The sequence below is a fragment of the Lissotriton vulgaris genome, chromosome 10, assembly GCF_964263255.1.
Source record: "Lissotriton vulgaris chromosome 10, aLisVul1.2, whole genome shotgun sequence".
NCBI classification, from domain to species: Eukaryota; Metazoa; Chordata; class Amphibia; order Caudata; family Salamandridae; genus Lissotriton; species Lissotriton vulgaris.
Window position 1 is genome coordinate 930,270,639 of NC_141698.1, and position 21,051 is coordinate 930,291,689.

The 21,051-nt window shown below is 42.4% G+C and overlaps 1 protein-coding gene across 1 annotated transcript in view; it reads left to right on the forward strand.

The window, feature by feature from the left end:
* ASNS (asparagine synthetase (glutamine-hydrolyzing)) overlaps positions 1-21,051 on the forward strand; it is a 241,834-nt gene that overhangs the window by 144,479 nt on the left and 76,304 nt on the right. Inside the window, exon 10 of the mRNA XM_086941926.1 lies at positions 7,250-7,331. Coding sequence (XP_086798052.1) covers positions 7,250-7,331 — 82 coding nt within the window. The remainder of the gene's footprint in view (positions 1-7,249; positions 7,332-21,051) is intronic.

A 21,051-nucleotide genomic window follows, 5' to 3' on the forward strand; every position in this document is an offset into this window, starting at 1 on the left:
TGGCTGTGAATGCAGCTTTGAATAAAGACAACGCATAAATCAGTATTATTTCAGAATATGTTATGATTGAACCTGTTTTTGTTTTAAGAACTGCAAAGAAGATATTAAAGGTACAATTATGCAACACAATGTATTATGCAGGCTGACTTTGTATTGATGTATATAACATACAGCTATTTTTATTATAAAATGATAACCAGCATTTGTTTTTATAATGGTTATTTTTGTTCATAATGATGGTTGTTCTTGGAAACTAGAATGTGCAGAGAATGGTAAAAAAAATAAGCATTGTTAATATTTTTTCTTTAGAAAATCACAACAATTGGAGTCATTTCCTGACGAAGGAAACACACAGATTCAAATGTGAAAAGTATATGAAAAAACAAAAAAGAAAGTTGAATTAAACCGAATAAAGAGTTGAATAAAGAACACACATAGTGAAAGGGGGTGCTTCTCCATTATTTTTTCAAACTTGCACCACCTCCAAGACAAAAGGCTCTTGGTTGCTTAATTGTTAATTTTCACTAGCCCTTAGGGTCATAGGCCTTAAGTCAAGACTGCAAGAACCGATACGAGTGTGGATTATTCCAAGTGAATATTAAGGATGAGTTCTAGCCTTCCAACCTCAGACCCCAACAGAAAACAAGGAATACAGAGGTTGAAAATTAGACAAAGTAAAGGGACACCTGAGGAAGATGAAGTTTCTTATTAGATGTTATACTCTATTAAGGTTCACATAGAGTCAATAACCTATTCCCATCACTGGTCACATTCAGCCCTTAACACAGGAATACCAATTCATGGTCAGCTGCTTTTTAATGGCAAGTTTCTGTCCTTCCACATTCCTGACATATGTAGATAGGTAGCACTCATAATTTCTAAGGACCCAATATAAAAATAGAATATTACAGTCACAAACACTCTGATTCGGAGTTTGTGGCCTACAAAAATGTTTTTATTTAATGCACTAATCCCATTTTTATTAATCAGTAACTTTCTCTGATTTTTAAAATGGGAGCGCGACTGTTGGACCTGGCCCTTTAGGCAGGTTCACCCCGAGACTTTTTGCTTTTTCCTAGCCTGTTTCTGGAACCTGGTGTTGGTGATTTTAGGCCTCTGCGCACTTTTTCACTGTGGTACAATGTAAAGTGCTTGAGCTCTCTGTGTATGTGTGGTGAGTGACCTGCCCTCCTCCCATAGGAATGAATGGGGAATATGTATGCCCCTGGTAGTTCCTGATGTGTGGGGAGTGCAGGGCCGAGTTTGGTATGAGAGAACTCGTGAGACGGAATGCTGCGAAATGGTATATGTTGCATGACTGTGTCTAGTCTAGAAGTGCCACTTTTAGAAGTTGGCATATTTGTGTAATTTGTGTCTGGCGTGTGATTGGCTGGTGAGCCTGGGTCAGGAGTGCCTGGGCCTGCTTGTGGATTGACTGTCTGGTTTGAGGATGACAGGGGCTGCAGAGCCCCCAGGAGGTTATCTGAGCCAGGCCTTGGATGAAAGGCAGCATCTGCTGCCAGGGAAGTGGGAGGAGATAGCACCAGATAGTGAAGGGCTGTGCCTGCCAGACCACCATGCTGGCTCCACCTCCCGCTGAGCGACTGTCACCTCTGACCCTGATACTGCCAGGTCTTCCCTATAACCAGTTCTAGCTGGTTCTCACACTGCCTACACAAAGACTTCAAAGACTTTTCTGTGTATAAGAAGGGGCTGTGTCCCCTTCCAAAATGATCTTGTTTGTGGACTTGAATCTTGCCAGGGGCTGCTGCTGCTTGGGCCCAGGGGAATCCCTGGGCCCTGCCCAGCCCCTGGACACCTGGTGGACTTTTTTCAGGACTCCTGAATGGACTTTTGGTGACTTTCTGTTGCCCTGGCGCCTGGGAGCGCTTTCCTATGGACCCCAGCGCTTAATAGCGCTTTACTCTGCTTCTAGCGCTTGGAAGCGCTTTTGTGACTGTCATAGCGCTGGGGAGCGCTTCATCTGCCTTTGGCGCTTAGGAGCGCTTCATTCGTGCTAGCGAGTGCCCACGTCGCTTCTTCGCTATTTTTATATTTTATATTTTAATTCGAGGGAGCCCACTCCTCGGTTAACTCAGCCCCCGCCTGCCTGCCTAAGGAGAAGGGCCGCTGCGCTGCCCGCAGCGACCCGGAAGTGGTTGGCCGGCCGGCCGGAAGTGCCCGCCCCCGCAGCCCAGGGGGAAGAGAGAAGAAGATGGCGGCCGTTGCGGGGCTCCCGTGACCGAGAGGGAGCCCCGAGAGAAGGAAAGAAGCCTGCCTGCCTCGTTGCTGGTCTCCCGTGTGGAGAGGGAGACCGGAATTGCTGGGAGCAAGAGGTGCGGCCGGGAGACGAAGGAGCATGGTGGCCTGGTCATCGGGGCTCCCGTGTGCTGGAGGGAGCCCCGGAGGAGTTGAGGAATAGCGGAAGGGGCGCGGGGCACATTGCCGGTGCCCGCCCCCAATGCACGCCGAAGATCGGAAGTCCCGCCCGCCGCTCCGGTGAAGAGAGGAGGAAGCGTCGCCTGCTGCTGGGGCTCCTGTGTGCTGTGGGAGCCCCAGAGAGAGAGAGAAGGCTGGCGTCCCGCGTCGGAGTCCCGGTGAGTCTGGGCTAGGGCCGGGCAGAGTGGGGCAGAGGAGAAGGGAGGGCTGCCGGGACACATTGTCGGTGTCCGCCCCCCCCCCCCCCCCCCCCCCCAGTGGCGCGAGCTCGCGCCTATTGCCAGTGCGAAGCCACAAGGGCTTCAAGGGCGGCCCCGGTTGGCAGTGGGTCGCCCCAACGTGTGTAGAGCCCCGAGAGGCTCCAATGCCGCATCTGTATTTACAAGCCTGCAAGGCTCAAGGCGGCATATTCGTGTTTTTGAGCCCAGCGAGGCTCCAACGACTGGGCAAGATTTGTGTTTAGAGCCACGGAGGCTCTAGGGGACCCATAGTTATTTAGAGCCATGAGAGGCTCTTGGGGGCCATTTTAGTTAAGAGGGGGCGTCGGGGCACATTGCCGGTGCCCGCCCCCTCCTGCCTGCGAGGGATTTGTTGAGAGCCTCGAGGGCTTCAGGGGCCTATAATTGTTTAAGAGCCTGTGTGGCTCCAAGTGCGCAGTTCAGAGCCTGTGTGGCTCCAGCAGTGGCGCAGTTTGCGCCTAAGGGACAGTGAGGGCCCTGGCGCAGTGTTGATGATTCCCAGCTGGCCAGCAATTAGTGGGCAGCTGCACCGTTTAGGTCTTGGGATTTCCCAGGTGCCCAGCAAGTAGTGGGCACCTGCTACGTTTAGGTTTTGCGCCAGTGGCGCACCCCTGGACTGGCGCTGCATGGCAGCGCGCCCTGACATTGGACACAGGGCGCCTGAGCCCCAACAAGGCCTGTTGGCCTAGGGACTGCCACAGGTGGTGGCTTATGTAAGTTGTGCGCAATGTGGTTATCTGCTATGTCTAGGATGGTAACTGCCTACTGTGTGTTTTTGCGCTATTGAGTTGTTCTGGCACCTCTGAATGTTTTTAGGCATCATGTGTCTTCCTTTTCCCTGCGCAGCACCTCTGAATGTTTTAGGCATCATGTGTCTTCTTGCGCTGCACCCCTGAATGTATTTTATTGCATCATGTGCTCTGTTATGAACACCGCTGAATGTGTAGGTTATGCATCATGTGTTTCCTTTGTTCTTACACCTCTGAATGTTTTTAGGCATCATGTGTTTCCCTTTACTACACTGCTGAATGCGATTTCATGCATCATGTGTAATGTGTTGTTCTTAGACCCCTAAACGCTGTGTGATACTTAGGTGGTTGTCCTTACTACTCCTCTGAATGTATATTTATGCATCATGGGTAATGTGTTCTTTCCTAGACCCCTAAATGCTGTGTGATACTTAGGTGGTTGTTCTTTTTAGTACAGGTGGTCCTAGTGAGGTCCTGGTACCTGTTACCAGTAGTTACTGGTTGTGATTTATAACTGTTACTTTGTGCTACAGCGATTTTATATTCTTTTATTCTAATTTCTGTCAATATTTCATTTCTACTAAGTGCTGATTTTGACAGTGGTCCCTGTGGCCCTGTCTTGTAAATAATCCCTTATGAATGTTGCCCGTGCCAGTTGGCACAATGTACATGTGTGATTTTTATCTGATGTGTTTTTACAATACAAAAGTTATTTTATAATAACCTTGTGTGGAGTTCCTTTTGTGGTGTGCCTAGTATGGTGTTGCTGTTGTGTGCTGGCGCAAATGCTTTACACATTGTCTCCGAGTTTAGCCTTACTGCTTGTGCCAAGCTACCAAGGGGGTGAGCAGGGGTTATCTTGGCGTGTGACTTCCTTGCCCTGACTAGAATGGTGGGTTCTGCCTGGCTTTGGCGTCAGCCTTAGCCTACCAGAAATAGCCAGTTCTAACAGCGACCTCCATACCTTTTTGGTCTTTGGAAGGGGCATTTTGTAGGTATCCCTCCCAAGTATCAAACCGGTGTGCAGTGCATCCATGTTTTGTGATCCAAATCCAGTTGCAAAACATTGAAAAATTACAGTTGAGCAATGCATTCGCAAAATAGAAGGGGCCCTCTTCGGACCCCTTCCCCTTTGTGAATGTCAAGAAAACATTTATTGGGGAGTAGGCAGTGGCAACTCTCAAATGAACTGTTGAAAAGAAGAAAAGTTTTCTTTTTAAACTCAGCCCTATTTACTTTAAGAAAATGTGTTGCATTAAAAAAAAAAAGTTTACTTTATTGAATTGTTATCACAGACATGAGGGTCTTTGACAATAAAAGGCGACCAACCTTGCGATAGCCACCAATCGGTCGATTTGTGACCTACCTCTTTACTATTCATGACGATTGTCGGATTACGACCCACTCCAAAATGGAATTTATCATACTGAGCTTTAGGTACGTAGGGCATTTCGGTAAATTCTTTAGTTGTCACAAAAACGCTGGTCACAAATCGGAACAGATTTTTGCAATCATTATTGATATATTGGGCCCTATGCTCCTAATTAAAATCAGAACATGTGTTTGATGGACATATCACAAAATTTGCGCTATGAAGTTTTGATTACATTAGCCTTGCAGGGGGCTTTCTTGGGCATTCTTTGTTATAGTAATGCCTGTTTTGCACTTACTACTGTGATGAATTTGATGCCAAAGTTTCTTCTGTGTTAGTTATTAAGTTTAAGAAAAGTCATGTTAATATTGTAAAAGTCGATGTCAATATGAATAATGATACATTGATATATAAAAACGAAATTACATCTTTATTGACAAATTCACCCGTTGTGAACTCTACGTCAATCCACATGAACTCTGAAATACATAGTGAGGCAGGCTCTTGAGACTCGAGGCCGAGGTCACTGATTGACGGGTCACAGATGGGGTGGCACGTAGCTGGCAGACAAACGCGCAAACAGGAAATCCAAGCTCAGTCTCACAGATAGGCGCAACAACACCACAAACGTCCAGGAGGATTGTCCTCAATAAAGCATAAATATCCGAAGGGGTACTCGTGTTCCCAAAACACCATAAAGTCAGATGCCTCATTAAGTTAGGATCACATAGCCATTCAGGACACAGCACACAGAAGCACACACAATACATGCAGAGATCATTTTGGACATGTGGACACGTTACCCACTGGTTGTATTGTGTCCACACTAGGTTGAGGCCCACCTGGATTCCTCATTCAATACATTAATATATGACTCCACAGGCAGACAGAGGTTCACATTCCTTACCACAAAACGTATTGCCGGACCTATTTTATAGCATTTAATGAACTGTATACTAACCTGTGTCAGACCGATTGTAAACTGGGACATTCCTCAGACCCTATGCATGTGGCCGATCTCCAGGCGCACTTTTTAATTGAACAAACTGTTCCTGATCTGCCAAAAGCCTCTTGTCTCTTATTTTTTCAAGGTATTTCATATTCAGGCAACAGTCATTTGGGCGTTCATTATGGGTTAGGGTGTTTACCCTACTTGGAATTTATTTCATGCTCGCTCATTAGAGTTTCTTTATAGAAAGGCTTACTATTGCATACGTCATCACTGTCTAGGGACCCAATGTCTTCTTGATGATTCATGGCGATGTTGTACTGGGCACTGTCATTTGAAGAGATGAGCACTCCATGAAGGCTTGCAAGATGGCATTTGACTTTAGGATGTCATTTTTCGTAAATGTACATTTGTAAGTTGCTTCAAAATAACAATACCTGCCCCATAATTCACTTATTCCCATAAATCATGGCTCTAAAGTGGCATTACTTTTCTTGTCATTTTATTTCCTTCTTCCATTGTTCCTTTGGCCTGATCAAGGACCTTTTCCTAAGAGATATTGGTACTTCAAAAGAGCCCTAGCTACTTTTGGCTTGATACAATCTCTGTTCTATTCTGTGAGGGGCTAAAAGGATTTCTATCAAGCCTTCTGTTTCTACTATATAACCACTTTGATTTTAAAGAGCCTCAATTAATCTTGCCAATCCATTCTAATGATAAGAAAAATGTTAGATTCAGGAATTGGATCAGCATCCCGAAGGATTTTTAAAGCTCTAGTGTGTTCGCCTTTTTCTGTTTTTTGTCAATACTTTCCAGAGGTCATCTACCTATAATCTGTGTCATTATCATAACAAAGGAGTACCCTTTCCTTAAAAGGTTAAGAATCAACCTCAAATTACAACTGTAGGCACACAAAAAATGTAAGGAAAATTATAGGTGTTGTCTGATGCATTGTTTGTAATGCATCCGAACAAAGGACATTTCAATTTTTTCACCTGCTTCTCAAGGGGCTGTGGGATGAGGCCTCAATCATGCTCTCCCTTCATTGTTTGACAATCAGTGCCAGGCTTAACATCACCCCCTTCCAGGGGGTTAATGATTTTCAGGTTTGCTGTAGATTATGCCCCATAAAAGTGTGAATAAATAAATTAATAAAGTTGGAACATACATTCTCTCCGATGCCTAACCATCTTTACTTTCTGCCCTCCTCAATCTTTACCAACATGGGTACACATAGCCAATTTAGTAAGATTTGGTCTGAAGATCGTACATCAGAGTTTAATGGATTCTCCAGCATATTAATATTTGGTCTGTGTGTTCCTCTACTAGGCATTGTTCATAACAATCAAGTTGTTATAGCATCTCAGTATTTTTATTCTGCTATTTGAGAATAAAAGGCAATATCACAATGCATACATCATGATGCATATCTATAAACAAATGTCCAAAAAATAAGGGATATGTCTGACTGAGGTTATCTGTATGTATTTTTCCTATTTAGTCTGGAATTGAGAGTTCCTTTTTTGGATCATCGCTTCACAGCTTATTACCTGTCCTTACCAGCAGAACTCAGGATACCAAAGGTAGGCATCAGTAATATGTACCTATCAGAATATTACTTACTTTTATTCAACTAAGGATTTGTGGCCCTTATTGCTATTTGTGTGTGTGCTTGTGAGTGGGGTAGGATGAGTAACAAAGTGTCTGATGTTGAATTAAAATGACACAAGTTCTTCTTTTTCACATATATATATATATAAGAAGAGACATCCTTTCTGATACATAATGCGATATGTGCAGCAAGCATACTTACTGGTTGTGAAGTATAGTGATATATACCTCAATATCGCCTTGCATGTAGACAGATTTTATTAAGATTTATAAAGAGAGTAAAACACTTATAAGACCTGGCATAATATATGCAAATAGTCAACAGGAAAATGAAACACAAAATATAAAGATGATAGATTGTGTCAAGTATGATTTGTTATAACCTGTCAGGGATTGTTTTATAGCCAAAATAGAATGTAATACTGATCCTCAAATTCATGTGGGATTGAGACAGACAGAGAAGTGGTCACACATGAAAATCTAAACGCACTTTAAAGCTAATCGTAATGGTACATGCTTCAGGAATGATGCACCAAATCCATCTTGATAAGGTAGCGGTAGAAAACAAGGCAAAAAGCTTCCTAAAATAAATTAGAAGTTGGCCAAGTCTCTCTTTTGAACTTTTAAATCCCATCCTCAGATGCTTTGAAACAATTTACCACAAGTGACGGGTCCCTGCAAAACTCAGATAGGTAGTAGTTTTTTTGTTCTAGAACTGGTAAATGGTCCACCTTTTAGTGTGAACATTCTACCTGTTAATGCTATGTGGTTTGAACATCAGAAACCCATTGTTTAGGTTGCTAGCAATAACAACATAGCAATTTAGCAGATAATTGTCTTCAAGTTAGTTACTTCCTTGTTAGTCCTATTTATAAAAATGTGCAGAACTGTACATACATGCCATACTTTTGAATATCTATGTTCAGGTGGAGCAACAAATGGGTTTGTTTTACAATGATGCATAGCAAGGGAAATCATCCCTATGGCGATTTGTTTAGGGATGTATGTACTGCTGAGAATGCTGATTTATAAGAAATAATTGTTCTATAAGCCGGCCCTTCTTCTAGCTGAGATGGAAAATTAAGAAAATGGATCACATCTGTCCCCACTAGATCAGAATCCAGTTAAGTAAACCAACTGATCTATAATCTCCAGGCTAAGAAGTACCTATGGTGGGTCTCAGTCAGTCAGGCCATGTGGCCTGGGACTTGCCCACCGAAAGGATCTGGACTTGCCATCATTTCCTTAAATTCTCCATGCAAACATGTGAAGGATGCCTAACTCTCTCATGGGATCCATCTAGGTTGAGTGGTTTGCTGAAATTGCTGGCTTTGGTAGATGAATTATGGAAGCCCAATAACGTTTTAGTGTAAGTTGAAACCACATTTGCACCATATCTGCTTATTGTCTCCCGATGGGCCACCTCCCTCGGGATCTAGAGGAAAATTAAAATGCATATCCATCCCTCAAAGCTGTTTCAGTCTTTTAGATGGTGTCAGTTGTCTGAACAGATTTATTTGGCCTCAAGATGTTGCCTCATGAGGAGAACAGGTCTATTTTGTTTGGACCCTACATCTTCGATATTTTGTGAAATATGATAGAATAGCGATTTTAAGCACTTCAGTCTCTTAAGCATTGGGAGTTTGAATCTGCCGCCAATTTGGCCATTACTGGCAAATATTCACTGTTACAGAGAGATTGTTGTCCACTAAGTAATGCCAGAAACATTTGCCTATTTCCACCTGCATTTAGGAATCGTGACTCGCCAATAAGGAGGCCCTTCAAGATATTGTCATTCTTCAGGAGCAGCAGCAATCAATCAATCAATCAATCATTGTATTTATATAGCGCACTACTTACCCAGAGGGTCTCAAGGCGCTGGGGGGGGGTGGGGATCTGCTACTGCTCGAACAACCAGGTCTTGAGTTGCTTCCTGAAGGCGAGGTGGTCCTGGGTCAGGCAGAGGTGGGTGGGGAGGGAGTTCCATGTCTTGGCAGCGAGGTAGGAGAAGGACCGTCCCCCTGTGGTGGCTCTGCGGATGCGGGGGACGGCGGCGAGGGCGTGGCTTGTCGAACGAAGATGGCGTTTGGGAGCATAGAAGTTGAGGCGGCTGTTGAGGTATCCTGGGCCTTGGCTGTGTAGGGCTTTGTGTGCGTGGGTGAGGAGACGGAAGGTGATTCTCTTGTTGACCGGGAGCCAGTGCAGATCTCTCAGGTGTCCGGAGATGTGGCTGCGACGGGGGATGTCCAGGATGAGTCGTGCTGAGGCACAGTCTTTGATTGAGGATAAGCTACATGATGATAAATGAGCTTGCTAGCATTAATAAACAATGTATAAACAGTGAAGCATCTGCATCAGACCTCCTTCCTCCAGTGCACAGGTTGTTGCTCCTTGCTCCCCATCCTAGCATGATGTCACCTGGCTCTATCACCAGATCTGGTGAGGGGCTGAAATGTCCCTGCTGTTCCATAAGTCACAATCCTTTGTAGTAATTGAGCTCCTTAACTGTTTATTGATAGATTTTTATCTTTGCCTTAGGTAGCTAGAGACTACCTGCGACAGAGTCTGTTCTAAAGAACAATAACGCTATCTGTTCGTTCAAAATCAAATCTGATTTTGATCATGCAAAAGAGAAATCATCCACCAAAGCTCTTTGTGGAAGAGATCAGGATCCTAAGATACAGGGATCAAGTTGTCCAGATGAATTATGATCAGGATTCCTCTGGATCTGAGGAATTCCATTGCGGCTTGCAACCTTAGTTACAGCAACATGGGGCTGAGTATAGACTGAAAGAAAAGAGAGTGAACTTGTAGATCAGGTCTCAACAGATGAAGTGAGGAGACACATTGAGGATCAGTTTGTGACTATGAGATATGTATCTTTGATCATCCAGTCACCTTCCTTTAGGGAGACCCTCAAAAGATGTATGGTGTTCATCTTAAAATGTCACTGTAAGATTCAATCATTGAATTCTGTCAAAGTTGTCATTAAATGAAAACAGTTACCTTTCTTTTTCATGAGAGCAATATTGCTGAGGAACTCTCCAAAGTTTATGGAGGACGATTGGCTTGTTACCTTGTTTTGTAATTCTCTATTTCCTTATCAATCACCTTTTGTCCTACTAATAAAATACATATCTGCCAGGGGAGAGTAGGTAGAACTGGGATTTTATAAAATGTGATGTGTAAGCCCTGCATTGTTTGAAAGGGTTAGGTATCCTTAAGCTGGATGCACTAGTTGTGAACGGATGCCTTTATTCTTTCTGCCTGTCTTGCAAAGTGGCCTTTCCCCTGGTGAAAAAGCCACATCCTCCTCTCGCCTGAAACAGAAAATAGTGACCAAGACACCTGCGGCCAATTTCAATGCATCCCATAGTGGTATCTGTTGGCTTTGCTAGGGACCTTAGTATTGTCAGTAGTCTGGAGTGGGTTCCTTTACCGAAGTCAGCTCTTCCAGCCAATTTTTGATTGACCATCTTAACAGAATCATGTGCTTTGTCCTGGGCCTTTTAAGTAATAGTAGAGTTCTAGGACTCGCACCGCAATGTTTGCCAAACCAAGTTATCAGAGTGAGTAGTTGTAGCGTGCAAGGCTGGGGCTTCGCTTCCTGAACCATCCAGCGTTAACAAGTCATCAATAAGCAACCCTCATTGAGGGCTGTCCCCCTGCGCACCGCTTTAATGGTACCAAACTGGTATTTCAATCAATAGTCAAATAAATGCAAAAGAAATTAGTTGAGGTTTCTCTTTATAATTTTACACACATGCTGTGTTTCTTCATAAAATTGTAAATTTCATTCCAGTGAGCATAATGTTAAATTCCAATCAAAACGTTAATCATTCCACATGATCAGTCCCAATGCATTTCGGACTGGAATAGTCCTTCATCAGGGGAATAATCTAAACCACAAAAGAAAATATGGTCTGAGTTATGGGGGCACGTCATAATATCATCCAATACACATAAACAACTGTGATTTACACTGTTGGGTATGGCTAAGTTAAATCACTAAGGCAATACCATTCTCAACGGTCAAAGTAAAAACATCCAAGGATAACATGTCAGACAACAGGTATAGTAGAATGTACGTTCGTTTCAAACGAAAAAAAATACAAGGAAAGTGATCGAATAGAGGAAATAAAGAACCCAGGTGTAACCCAGCGCGTTATATTTAGGGGTGTTATCATTGTAGTGCACATAAATGAACTCTGTCTTAAATTCTAGTCTCAAATAAGAATAATTAGCTGAACCATCTCCGGACATGCAGAGAAATGAATATGAGTGACCCTCAATAGGAAGTAAAAAATAAGAGGTCGGCTCGTGTGCGCATAAACAAGTGGTGATCGGTCAAAGTCGTAAATCGAGTGAAGAAACACCCGCATGCACCAAGACTGACAATATCAAATCAACTTACATTCAAGCGTTGTTCTCAGCACGCATTCCTCGCGTGTACTCAAACGCCGGTCACCGAGCCGAACGGTGGGGAGTTAGTAAAGAAGCCAGTGGTAGGTATAGAAAGAGGGCTGAAAGATGTTAAGGGAGGGTGGGGGCCATCTTGGAAATGGTTCGAAAAACAGAGATGGATCAAGGTGAATGAAAAGTATATAGAAGTAAAGATTAATTGCCGTGATGTTATACAAAAATAAAAAACTAATGAAAGATAAGAGATGAAAACTGAAAAAGCAGCAGAGCATTGAAAATAGAAAGTGGTGGCATGAAAATCAAATAAATGTGCAGCATTGTAAACGTTATGCACAGTTTACCAAACACTCAAAGCAAAAGCAGAGAGTGAAATTAAAGATAGCATACAAATTCGATCCGGTCATTCAACCCTGTGGGTTGCATGGAGCACAAATAACAAATCCAAAAGTTCTCTCTCTGGAGAAGTTTGTTCTTATGGTTGACTCCTTGGGTATGTGCCACATTTTCCAATACAGTGAACTTGAGCTGGGCTACATTGTGTCTATGCTCAAGAAAGTGAGTAGCCACTGTAGATTTGCTGTTGTGTGTCCGAATGTTACTCTTATGTTCAAGAATCCTCGTGCGAATATTTCTGTCCGTGTGTCCCACATAGGTGAGACCACAAGGGCATTTAAGTAAATAAATGACACTTTCAGTGTTACAGGTGGCGTTGACTTTGAGACGAATCTTGTTTCCTTTCATAGGATGATGCAAAATATTACCTCTCATTACATTATTACAATTGCTACAATTGTGGCAGGGTTGTAAGCCTTTAAATGTTGTAGTTTTAGTTTCTCTTAAGGAGTGAGTTAGACGTTCTTTGATGTTGGATCCACGTGTGTATGCAAACATGGGTGGTTGCTCAAATAATCCTCTAAAATCTGTTTAATTACTGAGGAGGTGCCAATGTCTCATAATCATTTGTCGGTATTTATTGCTTAAGGTGGAGTACTTAGAGGTCACTATCGCTCTTTTGTTTGGTTCTTTTGGTTTAGAGACTAACATGTCTTCTCTTTTCATGGATTGGCATTTGTCATGAGCTGTCTTAACGACCTCCAAGGGATAACCACGATCTTGGAATCTTCGACATTCTGTTACCAATTGTTTTTTGCATTCTCTTGGTTCAGAGACAATGCGTTTAATCCTCATGAGTTGGGATAGAGGAAGGTTGTTTTTTAAGTTAGATCTGTGAAAGCTGGTATATTGGAGGATGCTGTTTCGATCAGTTTCTTTACGGTATAAGGTTGTCATAATTTTGTTGTTCTCCAGTTTCACTTGTACGTCCAAAAACGTCACCATCTTGTCGTTCACGTTCCACGTGAATTGTATTCTGGCATTATTGGAATTGAGATGGGATAAAAAGTTCAACAATTTATTGTGAGGACCTGCCCACATGATGAAGATGTCATCAATGTAGCGGGTATATAATTTCCCACAATCTATCCAGTCCGGTTGGTTGAGTATATTCTGTTGTTCAAAGTAGTGCATGAATAAATTTGCGTATGCTGGGGCAGCACAATTGCCCATGGATGTCCCATTGAGTTGGAGATAGCAAGTGTCATCCCAAACAAAGTAGCTCTGGTAAAGTGTGATTACTAGTAGTTCCATCAGGAAAGTTTGAAAGTTCATCTCAATGTTGGAGTTTTATTTATTTATTTATTTATTTATTATTACATTTCTTAAGCGCACAGCTACCCGTAGGTTTCCCGGCGCTGGGAGTATAAAACAGTATACAAAATGAGGGTAGAGTCTAGTCAGCAGTCTTACATATTGAAAAGCCAGGTCTTAATTCCCTTACGGAAAGTCAGGAAGCACTTTTCGGAGCGCAGAGGGGGGGTAAAGAGCAGAGAATTTTGATAGCTTCCAAACCAAGGTTGTGTGGGATAGAAGTGTATAGTGACTTGACGTCTACTGTACATAACTAATATTGTTCATTTTCACTTATCATCATGTCTTTGAGTATGGTCAAGAAATGGGTGGTGTCACGAATGTATGATGGAGTCTTCACAACTAGAGGTTGTAGGTGTTTATCCAAAGGTTTTCCCGCGGGTTCGTGGATGCTGCCTCTGGTGGACACAATTGGTCTAAACGGTGGTTTATGAAGGTCTTTATGCACCTTCGGTAGCATGTATAACGATGGAGTTTTCGGGTTCAGTTGTGTCAAAAACTTTCTTGCTTTCTCGGTAATGATGTTGGCCTCCAACGCTTTAGACAAGATGTTATCCAGTGTCAGCATGTATTCTTCAGTGGGATCAGTTTTGAGGGCAGTATACGTGGTCGTGTCAGACACATGTAGTGAGACTTGTTCATCATAAAACGTTCTGTCCATAATTACTAGGGCACCGCCCTTATCAGCATTCTGACAGATTATTTGTTTATTCTCTGCGAGTTTCAAAAGAATATTTCTTTCCTTCATGGTTAGATTACTATGTTAGATTTTGGGTTGAAATGGTATCTTCGAGATGTCGTTCTTAACCAAACTTTCAAAAGTGTCAATGATCTTATGACACACGGGAGCTAGGAAGGTACTCTTGGGACGTAGGTCTTGTAAGATGGTATCAGGTTCAGTTTGTGTTGTCAATACGTTCTCAAAGTAATGTCTTAAGCGTAAATTGCGAGTCAGCTTGAAAAGACTGATTTCCAGTTCCAAGGTGTTGGAGTTTGTGGTCGGAACAAAAGACTGTCCCTTTTGTAATATGCTTGTTTCCAGTTCAGACAAAACATAAGAGGAAATGTTAATGACGAGGTTATCGGTTTCACTTATTTCCTCCTGCCTTTCTTGGGTTGTTCTTTTGTTTTTTCGGCTGTTTTTTCCCCACCGGGGTCTTCTGGAGCCTCTGGGCCTGACTCTAAAAAAGGCACGGTCGTTGCAAATGACGGACCAGCTTGTGATGGACCGGTAGAACGGCCTTTGTTTTGTTGCGCTTGGGTGTCACTTTCAGATGATGATGTTCCAATGTTTTAGAAAGTTCCTCCACAATCAGTAAAATTAAGTCGAGAGAGCATTTGTTAAGGATGGCAAACCATCTCTCCACGAAACGAGAGTTGTTCTTACACAAAAGAGGTCTAAGAGGGACTCGCAGGCCCCTAGGAATTCGCTGTGCTCGGTGATGCCGCACTAGGGTGCTGGCGTGTAATCTTTGGTTTGTTTCTTTTTTCAGAAGGTATAAAAGTTGTTTAATGTTGTTTTCTTTGCTTTTCTTAGTGGTGAAAGGAGACGTGTCCTCTCAAATCAGGCCATAAATTTTGGTCGCATCTTCACCGGTAAATGCTAACGTATCTGCTTTGAGATCAGTTAGATTGGTAATGATATCATAATTCATGTTGGCGTGCTGAGTCCTAAAACATTGGAGGAATTGGGGTCTGAAATTGCAGCCACCAAATCTGAATTGACTGAGATGATGGAAACAACGGATTACACTAAAATGCTTGAAGATTTGAATCTACAACTGGATAAATACACACAAGATATCCAAGTGCGGAAGATACGCAAATACAAGCGAGACACCATAGACTATAAGTCAGGCGAGGTGTACACCTGGGCCGAAGTGTACGCCCGCCGACGTCAACCCAAAGCGTATAATCCATATTCCGCGACAGAAACATCATCATCTGAAAGTGACACCCAAGCGCAACAAAACAAAGGCCGTTCTACCGGTCCATCACAAGCTGGTCCGTCATCTGCAACGACCGTGCCTTTTTTAGAGTCAGGCTCAGAGGCTCCAGAAGACCCCGGTGGGGAAAAAACTGCCGAAAAAACAAAAGAACAACCCAAGAAAGGCAGGAGGAAATAAGTGAAACCGATAACCTCGTCATTAACATTTCCTCTTATGTTTTGTCTGAACTGGAAACAAGTATATTACAAAAGGGACAGTCTTTTGTTCCGACCACAAACTCCAACACCTTGGAACTGGAAATCAGTCTTTTCAAACTGACTCGCAATTTACGCTTAAGACATTACTTTGAGAACGTATTGACAACACAAACTGAACCTGATACCATCTTACAAGACCTACGTCCCAAGAGTACCTTCCTAGCTCCTGTGTCTCATAAGATCATTGACACTTTTGAAAGTTTGGTTAAGAACGATATCTCGAAGATACCATTTCAACCCAAAATCAAACATAGTAATCTAACCATGAAGGAAAGAAATATTCTTTTGAAACTCGCAGAGAATAAACAAATAATCTGTCAGAATGCTGATAAGGGCGGTGCCCTAGTAATTATGGACAGAACGTTTTATGATGAACAAGTCTCACTACATGTGTCTGACACGACCACGTATACTGCCCTCAAAACTGATCCCACTGAAGAATACATGCTGACACTGGATAACATCTTGTCTAAAGCGTTGGAGGCCAACATCATTACCGAGAAAGCCAAAAAGTTTTTGACACAACTGAACCCGAAAACTCCATCGTTATACATGCTACCGAAGGTGCATAAAGACCTTCATAAACCACCGTTTAGACCAATTGTGTCCACCAGAGGCAGCATCCACGAACCCGTGGGAAAACTTTTGGATAAACACCTAAAACCTCTAGTTGTGAAGACTCCATCATACATTCGTGACACCACCCATTTCTTGACCATACTCAAAGACATGATGATAAGTGAAAATGAACAATATTGGTTATGTACAGTAGACGTCAAATCACTATACACTTCTATCCCACACAACCTTGGTTTGGAACCTATCGAAAATTCTCTGCTCAACTCCAACATTGAGATGAACTTTCAAACTTTCCTGATGGAACTACTAGTGTTCACACTTTACCAGAGCTACTTTGTTTGGGATGACACTTGCTATCTCCAACTCAATGGGACATCCATGGGCAATTGTGCTGCCCCAGCATACGGGAATTTATTCATGCACCACTTTGAACAACAGAATATACTCAACCAACCGGACTGGATAGATTGTGGGAAATTATATACCCGCTACATTGATGACATCTTCATCATGTGGGCAGGTCCTCACAATAAATTGTTGAACTTTTTATCCCATCTCAATTCCATTAATGACAGAATACAATTCACGTGGAACGTTAACGACAAGATGGTGACGTTTTTGGACGTACAAGTGAAACTGGAAAACAACAAAATTATGACAACCTTATACCGTAAAGAAACTGATCGAAACAGCCTCCTCCAATATACCAGCTTTCACAGATCTAACTTAAAAAACAACCTTCCTCTATCCCAACTCATGAGGATTAAACGCATTGTCTCTGAACCAGAAGAATGCAAAAAACAATTGGTAACAGAATGTCGAAGATTCCAAGATCGTGGTTATCCCTTGGAGGTCGTTAAGACAGCTCATGACAAATGCCAATCCATGAAAAGAGAAGACATGTTAGTCTCTAAACCAAAAGAACCAAACAAAAGAGCGATAGTGACCTCTAAGTACTCCACCTTAAGCAATAAATACCGACAAATGATTATGAGACATTGGCACCTCCTCAGTAATGAACCAGATTTTAGAGGATTATTTGAGCAACCACCCATGTTTGCATACACACGTGGATCCAACATCAAAGAACTTCTAACTCACTCCTTAAGAGAAACTAAAACTACAACATTTAAAGGCTTACAACCCTGCTACAATTGTAGCAATTGTAATAATGTAATGAGAGGTAATATTTTGCATCATCCTATGAAAGGAAACAAGATTCGTCTCAAAGTCAACGCCACCTGAAAAATTCGCACGAGGATTCTTGAACATAAGAGTAACATTCGGACACACAACAGCAAATCTACAGTGGCTACTCACTTTCTTGAGCATAGACACAATGTAGCCCAGCTCAAGTTCACTGTATTGGAAAATGTGGCACATACCCAAGGAGTCAACCATAAGAACAAACTTCTCCAGAGAGAGAACTTTTGGATTCGTTATTTGTGCTCCATGCAACCCACAGGGTTGAATGACCGGATGGAATTTGTATGCTATCTTTAATTTCACTCCCTGCTTTTGCTTTGAATGTTTGTTAAACTGTGCATAACGTTTACAATGCTGCACATTCATTTGATTTTCATACCACCACTTTCTATTTTCAATGCTCTGCTGCTTTTTCAGTTTTCATCTCTTATCTTTCATTAGTTTTTTTTTGTATAACATCACGGCAATTAATCTTTACTTCTATACACTTTTCATTCACCTTGATCCATCTCTATTTTTCGAACCATTTCCAAGATGGCCCCCACCTTCCCTTAACATCTTTCAGCCCTCTTTCTATACCTACCACTGGCTTCTTTACTAACTCCCCACCGTTCGGCTCGGTGACCGGCGTTTGAGTACACGCGAGGTATGCGTGCTGAGAACAACGCTTGAATGTAAGTTGATTTGATATTGTCAGTCTTGGTGCACGCGGGTGTTTCTTCACTCGATTTACGACTTTGACCGATCACCACTTGTTTATGCGCACACGAGCCGACCTCTTATTTTTTACTTCCTATTGAGGGTCACTCATATTCATTTCTCTGCATGTCCGGAGATGGTTCCGCTAATTATTCTTATTTGAGACAAGAATTTAAGACAGCGTTCATTTATGTGCACTACAATGATAACACCCCTAAATATAACGCGCTGCGTTACACCTGGGTTCTTTATTTCCTCTATTCGATCACTTTCCTTGTATTTTTTTTCGTTTGAAACAAACGTACATTCTACTATACCTGTTGTCTGACATGTTATCCTTGGATGTTTTTACTTTGACCGTTGAGAATGGTATTGCCTTAGTGATTTAACTTAGCCATACCCAACAGTGTAAATCACAGTTGTTTATGTGTATTGGATGATATTATGACGTGCCCCCATAACTCAGACCATATTTTCTTTTGTGGTTTAGATTATTCCCCTGATGAAGGACTATTCCAGTTCGAAATGCATTGGGACTGATCATGTGGAATGATTAACGTTTTGATTGGAATTTAACATTATGCTCACTGGAATGAAATTTACAATTCTATGAAGAAACACAGCATGTGTGTAAAATTATAAAGAGAAACTTCAACTAATTTCTTTTGGATTTATTTGACTATTGATTGATATACCAGTTTGGTACCATTAAAGCGGTGCGCAGGGGGACAGCCCTCAATGAGGGTTGCTTATTGATTACCTTTTAAGTAATAACAATCTTCTGCTGATTTCTTGACAAAAGTGTGTTCGCAGACAAATCCTCCACCAGCAGGCTTGCCTCAGAGGTGACCAGTACCCTAAGCTTCGAATCCACTCATCAGAGAGCAAAGTGACTGCTATTTGTGGCTGAAGCATAGTTACAGTTTCCTAGAAGGCTTATTGCCCACTATGTGTATCTGTCCAAAATATCCTGGGCAATAGTGAGCCCCTCTTCCTTGGCAATAAAGGCAATGTCGGGTATCTTGGAGATAGGACTGCCGGGTACAACTATTTATCCTGGCAGGCCTTCTGGGAATAGTTTTGAGAAGAACATCGTCATGAAGAATGAGCCTTTTTAGGATCGCCCTCAGGAGTAGTAGCAACATTACCCTCTAGGGATTGCCAAGACATTTCCACCCAAAGTGGTTATAGATCCCCTATCAAACACCCTAAAACGGTAGGCCACTACTTTGGGGGAAGAAACCCATTCACATGACATAGGGTGGAGAATTTCCTTTGGGTTGAACATGTCCCCTCAGCTTTAAGATAATATCTAGATGTCCTTAAAACCTTGCTTTGCCGTCTGCCTCAGAGCTCTCTCTGTTTTTATTGCACGGAGATGGCAGGCACCAGGGGTTTTGATCCTCAAAGCCCTCAGAGTAGTCACTCTTCTATATTCTGGGTGGAAGGACAGCAATAGTCCTGCTCTTAACAGTTCAGGTAATGTGTTACAGTCTGAGTTGGTGCTTTCTATGTCTGAAATTGGCTACCGTCTTGTGCTGAATTCCCAGTTTTAAGACGTTCATCAACAAAAGTCTCACACACATTCCGAGTTCCTCTGTGGGTCTGGTGTACTTTAATGTCCTCTTTCCATTGGATGAGCAGTGGTAGTGGAATGATGACTGCAGGAAGATTCTGCTTCGCATGGCTTAGAGAGCAAAGCGCACTGCCTCACGCACAGTGTTCCCAATAACCTTGGTTAAAAATTGCTCAAGAACATATGATATAACCTGCTATTCTAATATTTGTGTTCTAGCAGATAATCACTACAAACTGGGAGCCCATGTATCCATGTATAAACTCACATTAGGAAAAGGAAAGAGCAATCATTAATTACTGACTCGTTATGCACAATACTCAAATTAGGCTCTTCACATTGTAAGCCTTTCCCCAAAGTCATATAGCTCTGAAAGCTTATAGATATGTGTGAGCTGAATCTCTGGACAAAGACTTTTCATATCAGAATGAGAAGTGTGAGGCAAGGTTTCCTATGGCATAGTATTAGTAGAATTATTGCAACACCAGTGGTCTGGATGGTAATGCCACAACTTCTTAGAGACTTTCTTCAGTCAGTCCCAATAGTGTGGAAGGAAGCAGTAACAGAACACTTATCAGATGGTTTCTGTTTGTGTGGTCATGTTCTTCAAATGGCAGTTTGATGATGAGTAATGAAAAGGCTCAGGAAATTGTGTGACCTTCCCACCTGCCTTTTTAGACACCTGTCTCACTAGAGATGAAGTGTGAGTACCAAGCCGCTGCAATTAAACTGAGCTCCCCTATCCACCCCCTCATTGCAGAGAGGGAGGCTGGCAAATTCACTTCTGACCCGGCTGCCAAAACCAGTGGTTTCCACTGCCTCACCTCAAGCGCTTTGTATTTCAAAGAACCAAGACGAAACACCACATTCACTCAAAGCACAGGTTGCACACACTGTACACTAGAACACGTTCCCAATATCAAACGCTAGAATATATGTATCCTACGACATAACAACAAAGACAGGGGAGGACATATGACCCTCATCTTAGGCTGCTGAGCATCATAGAAAGAGTGAGTTATGGTGGCAGAGGCAATATATAAAACTGCATAGGCTGTGATTGGTGCTTTTTTCACTTGTGACTTTTAGTTTGACACTAACACCGTATAAGAGTTGTTCAGCCTGCTGAGCTTTAGTAACATTTAAATAATAATCTTCGCCTCAGGTCATGACAGAATCCCAGGTCAAATCTTAACAGATGAAAAAATGCAGGCAGCTAATGCTAAACAATACTGGCCAAGCAACTGTTAGATATGCCCAGGCCTGCTATGCCCCCATGACTCCAAATGTAAATGTA